The sequence below is a fragment of the Odontesthes bonariensis genome, chromosome 19, assembly GCF_027942865.1.
Source record: "Odontesthes bonariensis isolate fOdoBon6 chromosome 19, fOdoBon6.hap1, whole genome shotgun sequence".
Lineage (NCBI taxonomy): Eukaryota > Metazoa > Chordata > Actinopteri > Atheriniformes > Atherinopsidae > Odontesthes > Odontesthes bonariensis.
Window position 1 is genome coordinate 20,889,807 of NC_134524.1, and position 15,499 is coordinate 20,905,305.

Below are 15,499 nucleotides of genomic sequence, written 5' to 3' on the forward strand. Positions count from 1 at the left end.
TCACAGAAACAAACTTTAGTCGGTATGATTCAGTGTTGCTGTTTTTAAACTGAATGCACGTGAGTCTGAACTGTCTGAAATGAAGGCTTTTTGATCTCCGTGCCATCATGTAACATGTTTTTTACACGATGGTAGAGGTAGAGGATGAAGTCACTTGATTTTATTTAAATCCCTAAACCTCTTGTAGACACACTGAACAAAAATCTGAACCCGAGGCTTGGAAAAATCTCGCCCCTTTATTTTTCAAAGGTCACGAAAGAGCTGATAAAGATCATCTTTTTTTTTCCTTTAACATTTACTGCAATGAAAGTGGGAATCGTTTCAGCATTCGACAGGAGAATGACAGGCAATAAATACATTCAGACCACTATCTCTTGCAAACGGTGTGAAATATACAGCTGTGGCGGGTCGGGGGAGCCAAACTTGGCTTGAGAACTTCCTATGTGTTGATCTGAGCCATGAGGCCTTCCAGTTCTGGGCGCGCCTTAAATCGTGCCTGGAAATCTGCCTCGGTGTGCTGAGAGGGGGGAGAGAGAGAGAAGGGGGGGAGGTGGAGAATGACTGACGGTATTAAAACTTTCTGACACAGACAAAAAAAAAAAGAAAGAATAAATAAAAAAGAAACCAATTCGACTCTAGAGTAGGGCTGGGAGATAAAACGATAGAGATCTGAAACATGGTCGATATACTTTTCGATAGATTAGATTCGTCCATCTTTTGACAGACAATACGAATAGCCAATGAGAACGAGAGTTGCGCCGCACTGAACCAATCACGTGGCAGGAATAGAGCCATGCCAGCAGCAAGAAACGATGGAAGACACAGCCCAAGGCGTTAAGGCTGACATTGTTGGTATTTTGGTTTTTTTGAAGTCCGACACAAAAACAGAGCAGTGTGCACTGCAAATTATGTCGAGCACATGTTCCGAATGTTCTGAAGCAGCACCACCCATTTGAGCACGGAGAATGCAAACCTTTACAAACACGGCCCGGAACAAGTGCAAATCTTCCCCCAATAACAACGCCCGTGCAGGAGCAGCAACAGAAGACCATGAAGTCTGCTTTATCCAGCGCCATGCTGTATGATAAAAAAAAAAAATCTAAGAGACACCGTGATATTACAAATGCAGTAATAAGAACTGATGCGTTCTTTTGCAATTGTATTGCATCAGTTTGCAATTGTATTGCAAAAGACATGCTACCAATAAGCACAGTGGATATTACAGGAGTTACGTTAACACTGTGCACTCAAACTGCTTTCCCCACTTTACAGAGGAGCAAACGCAGACTCATGGAAATGACTTTGACCCAACAATCAGTTTCAATTCACCCAACTTAAATCCTGACCCCGCTTAAAAGACGATTTCAACAGGGGCGGTCTGTGGCATAGTGGGTTAAGCAGCCGCCCCATGTACAGAGGCTGCTGTCCTCGCTGCAGCTGGCCCTGGTTCGAGTCCCGCACCGAGCGGCCCTGTGCTGCATGTCTTCCCCCTCTCTCTGCCCCCTGCTTCCTGTCTCTCTCCAACTGTCCTATCATTAAAGGCATAAAAAGCCCCAAAAAATGTAAAAAATAAAAATAAAAAAATGAGGATTTCAACAACTCTTATGCCTTTTTCCTCCACATCTGCGAACTGTAAACGGCGACGAGTCGACTTAAATAACCGCTTTACTCGCTAAATTCTGCTCCTTCAGCGTCAGGAGTTTATCATCATGTTTGTCATGCGCCATGAAACTGAAGGGCTTCAGATTTCGCCCCGCTGGTCAGACAATACGGCACCTTTAAGGAGGTCTCCTAGGAAGTCATAACGAGTATCTCCACAAAACAAAAACACAAATGGATAACGAGTGGATAACTTCCGTCGACTCACCTCCTTTACAGACAGCTGAACGCCCTCTGGTTGATTCTTCAAAAGAACTTCCATGAAGACGGGACTCAGCGTGGCATTTAGACTGCTCACCTAGGGAAAGGAAAAAAAAACACGACTGGACGGTCAAGTCTAGAACATTCCTCGGAAACTTCGAAAAAAAAACAAACAAAGGTGACTCGGAGGATTGAAACACAAGCCGAGTTTTACCTGGACGACTCGTTCGTGGGTCCTCAGGACGGCGTCGACGTACGTCTTGGTGCCTTGCTCCTGCATGAGCAACACCTCTGTGCTTTTAGTTGGCAAAGCATAGCTGCACATGGGAAGCAGTAGTGAAAAATACTACCAAAAATAAACGTAAAAATGATGCAGCCTTTACTATACTGCGGTGATGCTCAGGACAGGTTGACAGACTGACAGCACGGGTCCTTCTGATGGGGAATATTTGCTTATGATAACAGAAGCACAGACAGGCTTCATCTACCCCCAAAGGGAAATAACACGAGATACCCAGATAAGCTCTATGCAACACAGTTCTACCTTCAACAGTCAGATTTGACCATTTTTGAACACATTTGTTTGAGTCTGCGTGTGATCAGCTCGTAAGACTTCTCGGTGCTCAGCCTCACCTTTCCGCCACCTTGACGCCCAGCCGGTTGCAGAGGTTGTGGATGAACTGGGAGTAGTGCTCCACCACGGTCATGTCGTAACCCGACACCATCACGTTCAGAGTGCCGTACGCCGTGTCCGTCGCCGCAACGATCTGTTTCATCTGCTGTCTGTCCTTCTTTTTCTTCGGCTGAAACAACATCTTCAATGTGATGGTGTTTCCTCATCATAAGGCCTTGAAGCTGATCTAATGCCATTAGATCTCATCTATTCTGTGGAGCTGTAGTTTCAAACTGGCTGCCCATTAACCTTAATGTTTTGCAGACTTACCGCTTGTTTAGGTAAGAGGTGCCTCCACCTCCCGATCCCGTGGGTCGGCATGTTTTTGTACAGCCTTTCATTGGCAGAAGCTGCGCATGGAAGGGGGAGATTTGTCCATTTCAACACACACTCTGACACGTGGCAGCACTAACGCAAAGTATAACATTGTTTCAAAGGGCAAAAGCTTCATCTATAGTGGTCTTTTGCTACTTACACCACACAGGATGTTGGATGGACGGTGTGGCCCTGTAGAGAATAAAGGACAAGGGTTAATCTAAGACCCAACACGGAGATACTGCATCTCATCGAGGTATCATTCACCACATTTTGACTTTTATCTGCATCTTATATTTGATTTTCCTATCACCAAGACTAGTTCGAAGTGTATTGCTGAGATCTGGCAGATTCTTAGTAAAGTTTCAGATCAATTAATAATATTTGGAAGAAAGAAATGAAGCCAACTATGACTTATATTGTCCCAAAATGTCTGCTAACCTGCTCCTGCAACGTTTTGTGTTGCAGCGGAGCCGAAGAAGCCTCTGACTGAACAGACTTTATTGAATAAAAAAATAAAAATAAAAAAAAGTTATGCAGCTGGTGGGCAGCATTGTCCGTTATACGTTGAGCAGATTTTGCAACACTCTTCTTCTCTGGCTCTGATGCACATCAGTCTGCACCCTCTACCACAGAATTAGAGAAGATGTGCGACATCTTGCTGGAAACAACGGTCCTGAAATGTTCCAGAGATGTTCCGGTGCGGTGGCATGTGAGAAAGCGAACATCTGCAACACTCACTCCGAAACATCTCGAGGAGATTTTTTCCACCCGGCCCGGCAACACATGCACGAAGTACCTAAGCTGATCTGCTCTGTTCCTTCTTACGGCCTAAGTGTGACGTTTCCAGTTCAGTCTGTAGTCCAGGAGAGCACCCAGGTAATGTAATGTATACATTCAAGCTTTCAAATCGGCCTTCATGCTGCCTGTTAACTTTAAATAATTGTAAAAAGATTACCTGCTTAACGGAAGTGTTCGATTCAGCATAAGTGCATGTTGGGAGACAGACACCTGCAACTAGACAAAAGGGGAAAAAAGAAAAGGATCAGCTTTTATATTTGTTATGTTAGTCGATGTTCAAAATTTAACAGCGTAAACGTGTTTCTTGTTTCGAGCAATGACAGACCATCAGTGAAAAGGTTAGTCACAGACGAAGCCAGGCACCCACTTTAAAGGCATCCCTGATGCATGTTCAAAATGAACATCTTGCTTTTCTAGAAATCTGGAGCCGATGCTCGGGGGGCTTCCTTAAAAATAAAATAAAAAAAAACTGCCCCTGTAAAAACCCCACAGGTGAAGAATCGAGACAAAACTGCACATGGATGGTTCTGGACACTAACCTTGGGGAAAAAAAATCAATTTACTACCCTGTTCCCAACAAAAGTCTGGATGCTGTGTGAAATAGAAACAAAAAACAAAGTATGGACGGACAGACACAAAAGGGATTTTTTTTTTTTTGCCACTATAAATGTAAAACCATAAATGACAAATCTGCTTTTCAAGGTCCAGTTGTCAACCCTAGCCCCCAACCCTGTTTTTTTTTTTTAAAGCCTGCTGATGTCATCAGCGTCTGTGTAAGAAACTACCCATTCATTTGCATTGTAATGGAGACCAGAGATGGAATGTAGAGATATATTTGTCAAACATGTTCCACCATTTCAATCATTTCTTCTTAAATGTGAACTTAAATGGTGAAGAATGTTAACTGAAAATACATTTGTTCAATTTTGAATAATTTGGTTAAATTGGGTGTGCACCCATAGTTACAATCATTAGTTGTTACAGTTGTAGCACCGCTGATACAACAGTGGGTTTTTTTACTACACCACTGTCAGCATTTTGCTTTATGGTCGGATAAGTACAACTCGCCTGTATAGTGGAGGGCTTCAAACACACGCTTTTCTAATGCTGAACTCAATCGGTGTTTTAAGACGCCTGTCTCAACATTTTTGATTCATGCCACGTTTTGGTGGCACGAATCATGACGACACACACAAATCTCAATCAGCTGTCCACAAAACATGCAGAAAGAACAGACAACACCGCCTGACATACAGTAGTCACACACACTTATCAGTGATGACTGATACACGGGCCAGTGGCTTCACATCACCACTGCTACTTTATGACCTCTGTGGCGTAATGTTGAGCCGACAGAGCTCGAGAATAAGTTTACCTTTCGGAAGACAGGGTTCATGACTCAACTTCTCCTCGCCAGAATTAATCCAAAACCGCACAGAATGTGCGTTAGAACGGAATGTACTGATTATTGGGCTTGGAGAAATAAGTAACGTTCAACAACACACACAGAGAGCAAGCCTGCCGAGACCGGAAGTGCAAACCGGAAACGGGAACGTTGTCTATTATGTCCGTCGGAGAGACTCTAATAAATAAGCGTTCCGACTTTGTTTCCCTTCTCTCCTGCATTTAAAATGCAACGACTGTGAAGTAACAGCGAAAAGTAAATTAACGAAATCAGACTAAATGGTATTAAATCAACCCCCTGATAAAGCTTTGTTTAATTCATTACAATATAATTTTAATGTTTAGTTGTTTCTTTTTTTAACCTTTGTCAGACTTGTAATCCAAAAACGCATTTCTTGATTGTTTGTCTCAAGTTAATGAAGGAAATTAGGAAAAAGACTTGGCACAAAGGACAAGCTGATAGCTGTACACATTCAACAGGCTTTATTAATAATCATTCTGTCATTTTGGCCCCTCATAAAGTCACTCATATCAAAATGAAAATCAATTTTTGACATTTCGAATATCTTTTTTTTTTTTTCAGCCAAACACAACATTTCTGTAGTAAAGTGCAAAATTTTATCTTCACCTGAAACTGATGTTTTAAGAATATATGAACTGTGCATAGGAATATTAAACTTTTTTTCAATTTTCTTTTTAAAGAATGCAATTAACGGCTTTAAAGCACAACTATGAAAAGCAAAGTCATTCTGTAAACTGTTTTCCTTTCTAACAGCATGCCAAGCAGAGTATCCATCCACACACACTTGCTCACACATCTTTTTTTTCTTTGGCTTGCAGCGGTGAAAAATCAAGCATGAAAACACCGGACACGCTGGACTCATTCGAGTCGGTTGGTGCCAGCTTGTTCCGTTTGCTTTATCTTCTCTCTTTCAGGCCAAACATGCTGACAAAAAAAAAAAAAAAAAAACGCATCAAAAGTACTAAATAAAAGGCTTTCTGTGGCAATGGAAAACTTCAAATCACAAGCGGTTTAATGTTCTCTTATCAGTGCTTATTTAATTAGAGAAATCACTTCTAAAGCAGTCTGTGACTGACCGTTCTCTGAGCGAACGTGTGAATGTTCTCCAAAACAACTGAGATGATATCTGTCAATACTGTTTCGGCAAATCTCTCAGCGTTTTGCAAAATGTCTTTTTTTTTTTTTTTTTTCTTTTTTTTTTTTTAAATCAAAGTGGTAGAAAACCTGGCACCGCAGGCATGCAACGTTATTTATTTCCCATATTTACTTTGAATCGTTCCAGCCGTGTTCGGTCATTATACATTCAAATTCTTGCGTGAACTCACGGTCTACAGCAAATATCTAAGATATAGCACCTGAATTATGTCTAGCAGTAGCATCGCGGGTTTAGCACGAGATTCTCGGTGCGGTTAAGTTCCGGGTCCGGCTGAATCGAAAGACGCTTTGAGGCAAAACGTGGCTGCCGCTCGAGTCCGAATCTGTACACCAGACATTTGAGGCGGGGGGTGGCTGCGAAGCTGCGGCCGATGTCGAAACCTTAAAGTCTGCAGCATCCACACGGAGGACCAAGGGCTTCGTGATACAAATAACTTCCTCAGTTAAACTCCTCTCTCTTCCTCATCTTCCTCCTCTCCGTCATCATTCTCTTCATCGTCCTCTTCCTCCTCTTCCTCCTCCTCCCCCGGGCTGTAAAGGTCATTGATCTGATCGTGCATTTCCTCCTCCTCCTCCTCCTCCTCGTCATCTTCCTCCTCCTCCTCCCCCTCACTCCTCATTTCCTCCTCGCTGCTGTCATCGAGGTCGTCGTCATCGTCGTCGTCGTCGTCTTCCTCCGCAGCCTCTTCCTCGTTGTCCTCCTGCTCCTCCTCTTCTTCCTCAGGATCCAGATCAAGATGACCTGAAGGGCGAACAAAATTCAAATGTTTTCATGTTCTCGCACTGGAAACAACGTGAGATGAAGCTCATGCAGATAATGTGTTTTCGACAGTGACGAAAATGCTAGCGAAGGAATTTAAAGCAAAAACCTACACAGGGAATTGATGGCAGCTACAATGTGACACGGTAGTTCTTCTTCAAGGAATTTTCTCATCTCCTCCTCCATCATCACTCCAAGGACGTCCGTCTCCATATCGACGTACTCTGGGTAAAACATATTTTTCCTCAACTGCCTGCGGCACCTACAAAGAGAAAATCAGTTGTTTTTTTTAATGGGTTTCAAAGCAAAAAAACTTCAAAATCCCTGTTACAGATTCTGAAATATAAGGAGATGAATAAATGTTGTCACATATATTTATTGTGGGTTTTTTGGCAAGGAGCAAAGAATCAGCGATATGAATCAGAACCCGGTTTCGACGTTTGAAATGTAAAAAGCTTGGCTCGCAGACCGTAAACGTGTGGCCAGGCCTCATTCTACAGTTTAAAAGGTGACCGACTCAGCTTTTGCACAGCAGTCGAAAAAAATTATGGCATACGATCTTAGGCTGCTGATTTTCCAGCTGCAGACACACCTAGCTCAGTGACCAACTCAGCGATTTGCTCCCGGTTGGTACCTCTCCTCAAACCACCTCCATTTAACTCCCATCATTCACTCGTAGCGTGGGCAGTCTGGAGGATGATTGGCTTGCGGAGCTCACGCTCAGTTATACAGTATGCATCCAGTTAGATCGCCAATCACGCCCATCCACGCCCGAGACTGAAGTCGTCTTTCGCTCTTTACGGGATCATCTGCCACCGCTACAGTCATTCTTCTCCGTCCATCTAACTTCACCTTTGTTCACGCGGAAGCTGTCGATGCATCATTAACGGGCAGCATAAAAATCCCGGCCTTAGTTCAGTGTTTCTCAATTCCGGGACCCACTGCCCTGCATGTTTTCAATGTTTCCCTCCTCCAGCACGCCCAATTCAAATCATCAACTCGTCATAGGGCTCTGCGGTGGCCTGATCAGGAGCCATTCATTTGAATCAGGTGTGCTGGAGGAGGGAAACATCGAAAACATGCAGGGCAGTGCGTCCCGAGGACCGGAATTGAGAAACACTGGCTTTGTTAGATACAAACCGACTGGTTTGAGATACTCAGATCGAGTTACTTTTGGCAGCAGCAGTTTTTAAGCTTGTTACATTAAAATCTGTGTTTTGTTTGGGTTAAATAAAGTCACTTTGTTTAGAATAAGAATAAGAATAAGACATTAAAAGCTAGGTTGAACTGTCCAAAGATCTGTGAACTGTGCCTTTCAAAAGACCCGATCTCAACTTTGTTGAATATATGAAGACCGTGTTCAAAAACTCAAGATCAAACCGCAAAGTACTTTTCTATTTAAAAAGTAAAAACTGATTTCCTAATGTTAAATAGGCATTTTTTTTATGAGATGATGATCAAAGCACGTGAATGACAATGGAAGCAGCACTTACTGTTTTCCTGTCGTCTTGTATGCCTGAAAGACAAAAGATAAAACACAAAACAGAAGGAATCAACTGAAAAGGTCGGCAGCAAACAATGTCTTTCTTTTCGCGATGTTCTCGTGTGCAACAAAGAGTTTTTCTGTCACTGTTCCACAACTGAAAGCATTTCTTCTAGCATTTACTTTACTCTCTGCTGACTGTGCAAATTGGCAGTTTATGTTCGAAGGTTAAAAAAAAAAAGTGCTGAACAATAATGCAACACGCGCAGTGTGATATTTGAGCTTAACTGGGTCCGGCAGTGCTGCGGGACGCGTCTCACCTCGATGAAACGGAAGGGGTCGTTTTCCTGCATCAGGCTTTCGACGCCACAGCGGACCTCCTGGAGACGAGCCTGGTCCTGACAGATCCGGGTGATATTCTTCTGAATCGCCGGCCCGTTGGTGTCACACTGGGTGTGCGTGCACTCTCGCAGTCTGGTGATGAAGCGGAGCACCTTGGCCTTCATCTCCTCACCCAGTCTGGTCAGGCACTGCTCGGCGTCGTCCACGAACTTCTGCATGAGGGGTCGGACGCGGAGGAAAAGCCGTGAACACATCATGCCAGCAGGACTGCTCAGCTCTGCTACTTCACCAACTACAGCTACATCCACTGACTTAATAAGTGACTTCAAGTAAAGGAGGAGGAGACTTGTTTTACACTAAACAAATGTTTTGCAACATATTACAAACTTTTACCACTTTCACAAATTAGCCGTAGATGTTAGAAGGTAAAAAGTGACCACAAGCGTTTTCTTGGGCTGCTTTGGATACAGTTAATCTTCTAGATTTCCTATATAAATACAGAGTAAACAGACAGCTTCTGAGAGAGGCTTCAGGTTGCTGTCCATGGTGCTGAAATATTTCAAGAAATCACAACAGGCCATTTTGTACGCAAAGAAAAGCAGGTACTGAAAGGTACTGAATAAGTATAAGAACTGAATGGAAAAGAGACATTTCACAGGCTTCAACCACTGTTTTTAAACTACAGTTCATCAAGGCTGAGACGGTAGCTTTCCGGCTATTTATGAGAGGTCTTTTCATTTAAATCACTCTCACTTATCAACTGTTTAGGAAAGTGTGTCACCAGAGTCGCGTTTAAGAACGAGCAGTCGATTAACAGAACATTAATCAACGTTTTTAATAAATAACCCAGTTTTTTTTTTTCATGCAAAAATAAAAAAATTTAAAAAAAATTTAAAATTCAAAAATTTAAAAAAGCAAAAAAAAAAAAACTGACCGCAACCACCATTCATTAAAATTGACAATAAGCCTCAACTTGAGCTGCAGTGTCCAATCACTTGCTGGACATGGCTTCCATCCAGAAGTAAACACACAGAATGACATCATAACTACATCTGAACAAAATGCGGGATCACAGAGAAACTGCTCCAGGACATTTGGTCCAACATGTCAGGCGTCTGTCATTCTTTTTTTTTTTACCTTATTCTGTCTCTCCTTCTCCTTCTGCTCCTGGAGTTTTTTCTCTGCCAGGCTGTACTTCCTCTCCACCCTGCACAGCTGCTTGTCCAGCGTCCCCTGGAGAACACACAGAGGCGACCCGACACTTTCAGATTCGGAATGCAGCGACTGAAAGTGTAGCCAATTACTATTCTCGCTGCTAGCAGCGAGATGAAAGTGTTACTTTTCGTGGAACAATATCACAGGTCTTGACTGAATTATTCTGTTTGATCTCTCGTTCTAAAACAGATGCCTCCATAACAAAACACTGAGATTCTGCAAGTGTCGCAAGTCTGGAAACCAATTAATGTGGGGGGAAAAAAGAACAGAAAACGAGTAAATCAACTTTTTGATCATCAATTAATGAGCTTTTTTTCCCTGGCAAAAACAAAAAGCCAAGAAGGATCTTTTCCAGCTTCTTCAGGGTGAAGATTTACTGCTTTTATCCGGGTTTCTTTTAATCGCTGCATAAAAGAATCTGCACAGCAATCAATTAGACAAATAATAGATGGATAACTCTTTCAGAGACGTCAAATATCTGCAATCCAAGGAAAATAACGTCCCTTCACAAAGAAAGATTACCCTGAACTGAAGGGGATTGTTGGTCCCTATCAACAACATGTCTGCCTTAGTTACAGGAGTAAACGCTCTAAATTCAACTCAAAAACTGGCTGTTGGCCGGTTCTGTCCAATTCCACTTATGAAACATTCAAAAGGTTGTGGAGCCCACAGCAACGAACTGGAAGCCTCTCACTGTCACACTGTTCAGGAGCATAAAAGAACAGGAAGTGGATTTAACTCCCCCTACAGAGGCTCTCCTCATTCATTCACACACAGCCCAACCGCTGTCAATGCTCATTCTTCAGGATTCCAGATTCACTTTGTCTGAGACACAAATAGCTGGTAAAGACGAATGGAATAAGAAATTAATCCCCCCCCCCCCCAACGTTAGATCCTCAGCACATTGATCTCACACTAATATAATGTTCTGAAACACATTCCTATATAAAAACGCAGCAATCTGCTTAAAAACCAGCTCAGTTTGGTTTGTGCGCGGCTCATTTGAGCTGGTCTGAGATCAGCATTCTCATCCATGCTTTTCTGTGCAGAGGAAAATCAGAAGCAGCGGCTATTAAACGAAAATCTTTGAATGAAAATCTGCATCAGAAAACTTTGGAGAGAGAGCCGGCTCAGACCGTCTTGTAAGCTGTACCTTGAGATCTTTCATTGTGTTTTTCAGGGTCTTGATCGTGTGTCCCGCGTGTCCTCCCTCTATGGTGCAGGCGTTGCACACGCACATCTTGTCATCCATGCAGTAGTACCTGGTGGTGCGCAGCAAATGAAAACAAGGCTCAGATGCAACCAATTTTCGAAAAAGGTTATAAAAATAAAGAGAAAAAACTGTAATTGACCAAAGGAATGCTGATATAGAAACTATAGCCTCTTAATCACTAGAGCTTGAATAAAGGCAACTGGACTTTACACCTTCTTCAGAATCCGAAAGGAAGTCCAGTTGCCCTTATTCAACCTCTTATGGTTACCACGACCTGGATGACTGAGAATCTTCATCAACATATAGCCTCTTAACAGATCGATCTGTTACCATGTTGCAACAAACAAAACAGCTGTATTCCTATGCCCTATAAATCTTAATATCAGTTTTAGCCAAGTCTACAACCACCAGACATTCAGCTACAAGTTTCCTTAAACATTTAACTTTTAGTCCTATAATTTGGGATACACTAACTAGGGCTGAACGATACGGACAAAATTTCATATCTCCATATTCATGCCAGATATCGATACGATATGACTATGGGTTCAGTGAAAACTAAGCATTTTTCTGAAAAATAAAAAAACATAATACAAAAGAAGGACGTCTGCATTCATCGGGTCTTGAGTTGGAAGTTTGTTGTTATAAAATGGAGCGTTAAACTGATGTAAGGTTCAGTCGTCCGGCTCGACCACAGGTCCGTGGTTGTGGCAAAATGTTCAATTCCACGGAGCTCGGATTCAACATTCATTTTACATTCGTTGTAGATTTTTGGAAAGGCCACTTGATTAAAATATGTTCGGGATGGTATTCTGTAACGTTTGTCCAGCGTCCGAACCATTTTCTGAAAGCCCTCTTTTCTGACGCTGTCTTTCGCAATGTGGTATGTTACAGCATCCGTAATGTCTTTGTGCCTGGTGGACATCGACTAATATGGCGTAACGCTACTGAACGCATCAGCAATCAAACTTTGCTTGGGCTTCACTTCTCCGCCGTTTCTCTTATTGCGCTACACTGGAGAATTACTTTTTTTTTACTAAATCCGTCGAATGCGCAGATTCTGCACCGGCCTCATCTTCCGCACTCATGTTTCTCTTTTTAATTTCCCCGCTGTGAATGTAGTTTGTGTGTCTCTGTCTCCCTCGCTCCCTCCCTCCCTCCCGCCCTCGGATGTTTGTCATTGGCTGGCTTCAGCTGTACATAAGGGCAAGCGTAAAAATTATGTTTGCGACTGCCTGAGCTGCACATGCGGGGAAAATCTATATCGTTGAATTTGCAATATTAATATCTTGAATGTTCATATCTAGATATTGATACGATAACGATATATCGTTCAGCCCTAGCACTAACGTGATCATCTGACACGTTGATCCAGTTTTTACCGAGGCAGGAAAACTTGGACATTGGGTACCACACACTAAAATGAAAACTCACACAGAACGTGACAGGTTAATTTCTGAGCTGAGCTACAGGAAAATTTACTAAAACTGTCACTGACAGTGTAAAGAAAAACAAACAAAAAACACCTCCTACCTGTATATCTCATCATGATCGGGGCACTTCCGCTTCCAGAGGTCATTCATGGGCTCTGTGAGGGGATGCTCGCGGAAGGCCGGCAGCTCCAGATGCGGCTTCACGTGCTCCTGGCACATTGACACCTCACACTTCAGGCACGTCTTGATTGCGCACATCGATGCGGCGGCTTCCTGCTTGTTGCCGCCATCCTGAGAAGCAGAATCAGCGGAGGCTCCGCCTCCAGAGGCGCTGCAGCCTGATGCCTCGGCGCCCGCCGGAAGGCAGTAGTCGCACGGAACGGCAAAGACACTCCTGACCTGTTGCACCGCCAGAGAAGAAGAGAGCAATTCCCTGGATTTCAACGCTGTGGCAGCTGCAGTGGTGGCTCGGCGCCTGTGACGGTAGTCGTCAGCTATGTTGGCTAGTTTGAAGTTTTTCTGGAAGCTGGTGCCACACCTGTGGCTCTCGCGGCACTCTGGGCAACGGAAGCGGCCTCGCTCCGCTTGCCGCTTTAAGCGATCGAGGCAGGTCTTGCAGAAGTTGTGCCCGCAAGGAAGCAAGTGGGGGTCACGGTACAAATCCAGGCACACTGGGCAGGTGAGTTCTTCTTGGAGGACACTGGACTGCTCTAACCGGGCCGAGGCCATGTCTCCGTTCAGCCTGTGAGCCCACAGAGGTGAGCCAGAGACGTCCGGCTGTGGTGCGAGATTTATAAAGCGATGAGAAAGATAGGTTGGGAAGATGTGGAGAAGTGTCAGAGAAATAAGGAAAAGTGAGAGGGGGGGGGGGGGTGTAGAGCTTCGTCTTTTTGTAGATGATGCTGAAACAAATGACAAAATGTTTATTTAAAGTGAGAAAATTAAGAAAAAAGACAAAATATTCAACAGAGCAAACGACAGTTATCGGAGCGATTGCTTCATCACAGAACAGAAAAATCTGGATTTCCTGCCCTCTTCCGAGTTTTTATTTTTTATTTAAACACACACAATTATAGCTCTCTGAATCCATAAACCATCTCAGTCTTTCCAAGCAAAAATACCCCCAAAGAATATTAGTCCAAGTGATGAAAATGAGAGAATTAGCCTGTTTTTAAGTCATGATGAACTTATTCCATTTGGCTTGTGGACCAACACCTTGATAAAAAGGTGAAATAAGTCAATTTGCCCTTGAAGACTGTCTGTGTTTGCTCACGTTTGATTAAAATAGAAATATGAGTTGAGTGGTATTAATAATAACTGAATATCTTCCCCATCTGTAAGAGAATATTTCAGACTTATTTCTACGATCACACAAACTTGTGAGGCTCAGCTCTCCGATTAAAGCCTCAAGAAAAGATCACATGAAAAGGCAAAACAGAAGAGTAACAATTAAAGAAAATGACAAGATTGCAACTTTGGCCTTTTACTGACAGCTTATCGACATAAATCCCATTTTCTGCCTGTTGTTTGGTTGAACCCGTTGAAACTCTGTTTAAAGGCTCTGACCTCGAGATAAGCTGGGAAAACAAGCTCCGTGTTGTTTACCACAGACCAAAAAGTGGTGACCCCCGGCAGTCAGCGGTGCTTTTTAGTCCTCCACCTGCCACGGGCCTCTTAGAGATGCCCTGCCGAGCGGGCAGTTAAAACCAAAGCCGTTTGTTTTCCGAATAACCACCCTGTCTTTCCAGGAAGTCAACCAACAACTAGCTAACTCGCCTGTAGGTGCTACACTAATCTCCCCCCGAACTGAGTTTGCTGGGGCAGAGATAAGCTAAAGCAAAAAATACGACAAGAAAAGCAAACACTTCCGGCTTCTTACCTTGACAGTGTTGGGTAGTTTAGATATTGACTTCGTAAAAAGCGCAAATGAAGGCGCTCTGTACCGATGAGGCTAACGTTTCAAATCTCGGTGCACCTGTCATACCGGGGCTAACATGTTAACGTTACCACCCTTAGCTCTCTCTCTCTCTCTTTTTTTTTTTGTCACCATAAACTCCGAAAACAATCCGGTCTGGTCCAAGTAAAAACGGTAGTCATGGTACGTTCAGTTTTGCCATCTGGAGTTTTCGACATTTGACACAAAAGGACGAGTCGACACACACCTGTGGGACAGACAGACGGACAGCCGCTGAACTGAAACCGAACGAAGCTGAGCAGGATGATGCGGGGAATATGCTGCCTTCAGTGCTCATCGGAAAGTTCGCCTCCACCCGATACGCTGTAAACACACAGAGACGCTGTGTTGATTGTTTTAAATTGTATTCGCTTCCTGGCTGCAGGTGGAGACAAAGAACATTATGTCTCGTTTTTGCTGTCTTATTGTTTCGACATGTTTTGTTGACGAACATACTTGCGTTGTGTTCTTGTTTGATTATTTTCACTGACAAACAGTAGCTTTTTGGCTATGACAATGCAACAATGGATGATTGGTGATATTCACAAGTGAATATAATGTCTTTTCATCTGTAAATTACATCATTAATTTCTATAGTGTTTTTTAATTTTATGTGCAGCCACTAAGCTGATATTATCTGATAGCCTTTAACTATTTTAGTAGGTTTATTTGTAAGTTTGTGTTTGTCATCATGGTGGTTACTACTTCAAATTATTGTTTATTGACATTAAATACAATGGTGAGTAGTAATCAGAATTTCTAGCAAGATATATTTTTTCTTGCTTTAGGGCTGTTCTATATACATTTGTGTGCTTGTGTGTGCTAAAACAAATAACCACTTAACTTAAAATCACTTAAAAGTGCCCAAG

The 15,499-nt window shown here is 43.0% G+C and overlaps 2 protein-coding genes across 4 annotated transcripts; both read right to left on the reverse strand.

The window, feature by feature from the left end:
- Positions 1–217: 217 nt before the first annotated feature.
- mrpl48 (mitochondrial ribosomal protein L48) lies at positions 218–5,204 on the reverse strand. Of its 2 annotated transcripts, none has more exons than XM_075450702.1 (8): positions 5,025–5,204; positions 3,807–3,865; positions 3,009–3,040; positions 2,804–2,883; positions 2,494–2,663; positions 2,075–2,177; positions 1,868–1,957; positions 218–517 (listed from the first exon to the last, which is right to left on the reverse strand). In XM_075450702.1, the coding sequence occupies exons 1-8, from the start codon at positions 5,043–5,045 to the stop codon at positions 440–442; spliced, it is 633 nt and encodes a 210-aa protein (XP_075306817.1). In that variant the 5' UTR covers positions 5,046–5,204; the 3' UTR covers positions 218–439. The 2 variants fall into 2 exon arrangements, with proteins under 2 accessions (XP_075306817.1, XP_075306816.1); XM_075450701.1 differs by having other exon boundaries at positions 2,804–2,888; positions 3,008–3,040.
- Positions 5,205–5,502: 298 nt separating this feature from the next.
- Positions 5,503–14,890, reverse strand: LOC142369134 (E3 ubiquitin/ISG15 ligase TRIM25). 2 transcript variants are annotated; one of them, XM_075451394.1, is made up of 8 exons: positions 14,556–14,890; positions 12,777–13,578; positions 11,184–11,292; positions 9,953–10,048; positions 8,794–9,027; positions 8,484–8,506; positions 7,104–7,252; positions 5,503–6,972 (listed from the first exon to the last, which is right to left on the reverse strand). In XM_075451394.1, exons 2-8 carry the CDS (start codon positions 13,403–13,405, stop codon positions 6,674–6,676), a joined length of 1,539 nt encoding a protein of 512 aa, XP_075307509.1. In that variant the 5' UTR covers positions 13,406–13,578; positions 14,556–14,890; the 3' UTR covers positions 5,503–6,673. The 2 variants fall into 2 exon arrangements, with proteins under 2 accessions (XP_075307509.1, XP_075307510.1); XM_075451395.1 differs by lacking the exon at positions 14,556–14,890 and adding an exon at positions 14,243–14,344.
- Positions 14,891–15,499: the final 609 nt, after the last annotated feature.

Bases quoted from the DNA above. Each gene is read 5' to 3' on its own strand.
- LOC142369134 (XM_075451394.1), bottom strand. From the start codon at position 13,405: ATGGCCTCGGCCCGGTTAGAGCAGTCCAGTGTCCTCCAAGAAGAACTC. The intron at 8,507-8,793 runs GTGAGACGCGTC...TTTGTCTTTCAG, and splicing joins ACCCCTTCCGTTTCATCGAG to GCATACAAGACGACAGGAAA. The intron at 7,253-8,483 runs GTAAGTGCTGCT...TTCTCTTTGTAG, and splicing joins TACAAGACGACAGGAAAACA to GTGCCGCAGGCAGTTGAGGA.
- mrpl48 (XM_075450701.1), bottom strand. From the start codon at position 5,045: ATGAACCCTGTCTTCCGAAAG. The intron at 3,866-5,024 runs GTAAACTTATTC...CCTTTTGTCTAG, and splicing joins TGAACCCTGTCTTCCGAAAG to TTGCAGGTGTCTGTCTCCCA. The intron at 1,958-2,074 runs GTAAAACTCGGC...TCCTTTCCCTAG, and splicing joins CCCACGAACGAGTCGTCCAG to GTGAGCAGTCTAAATGCCAC.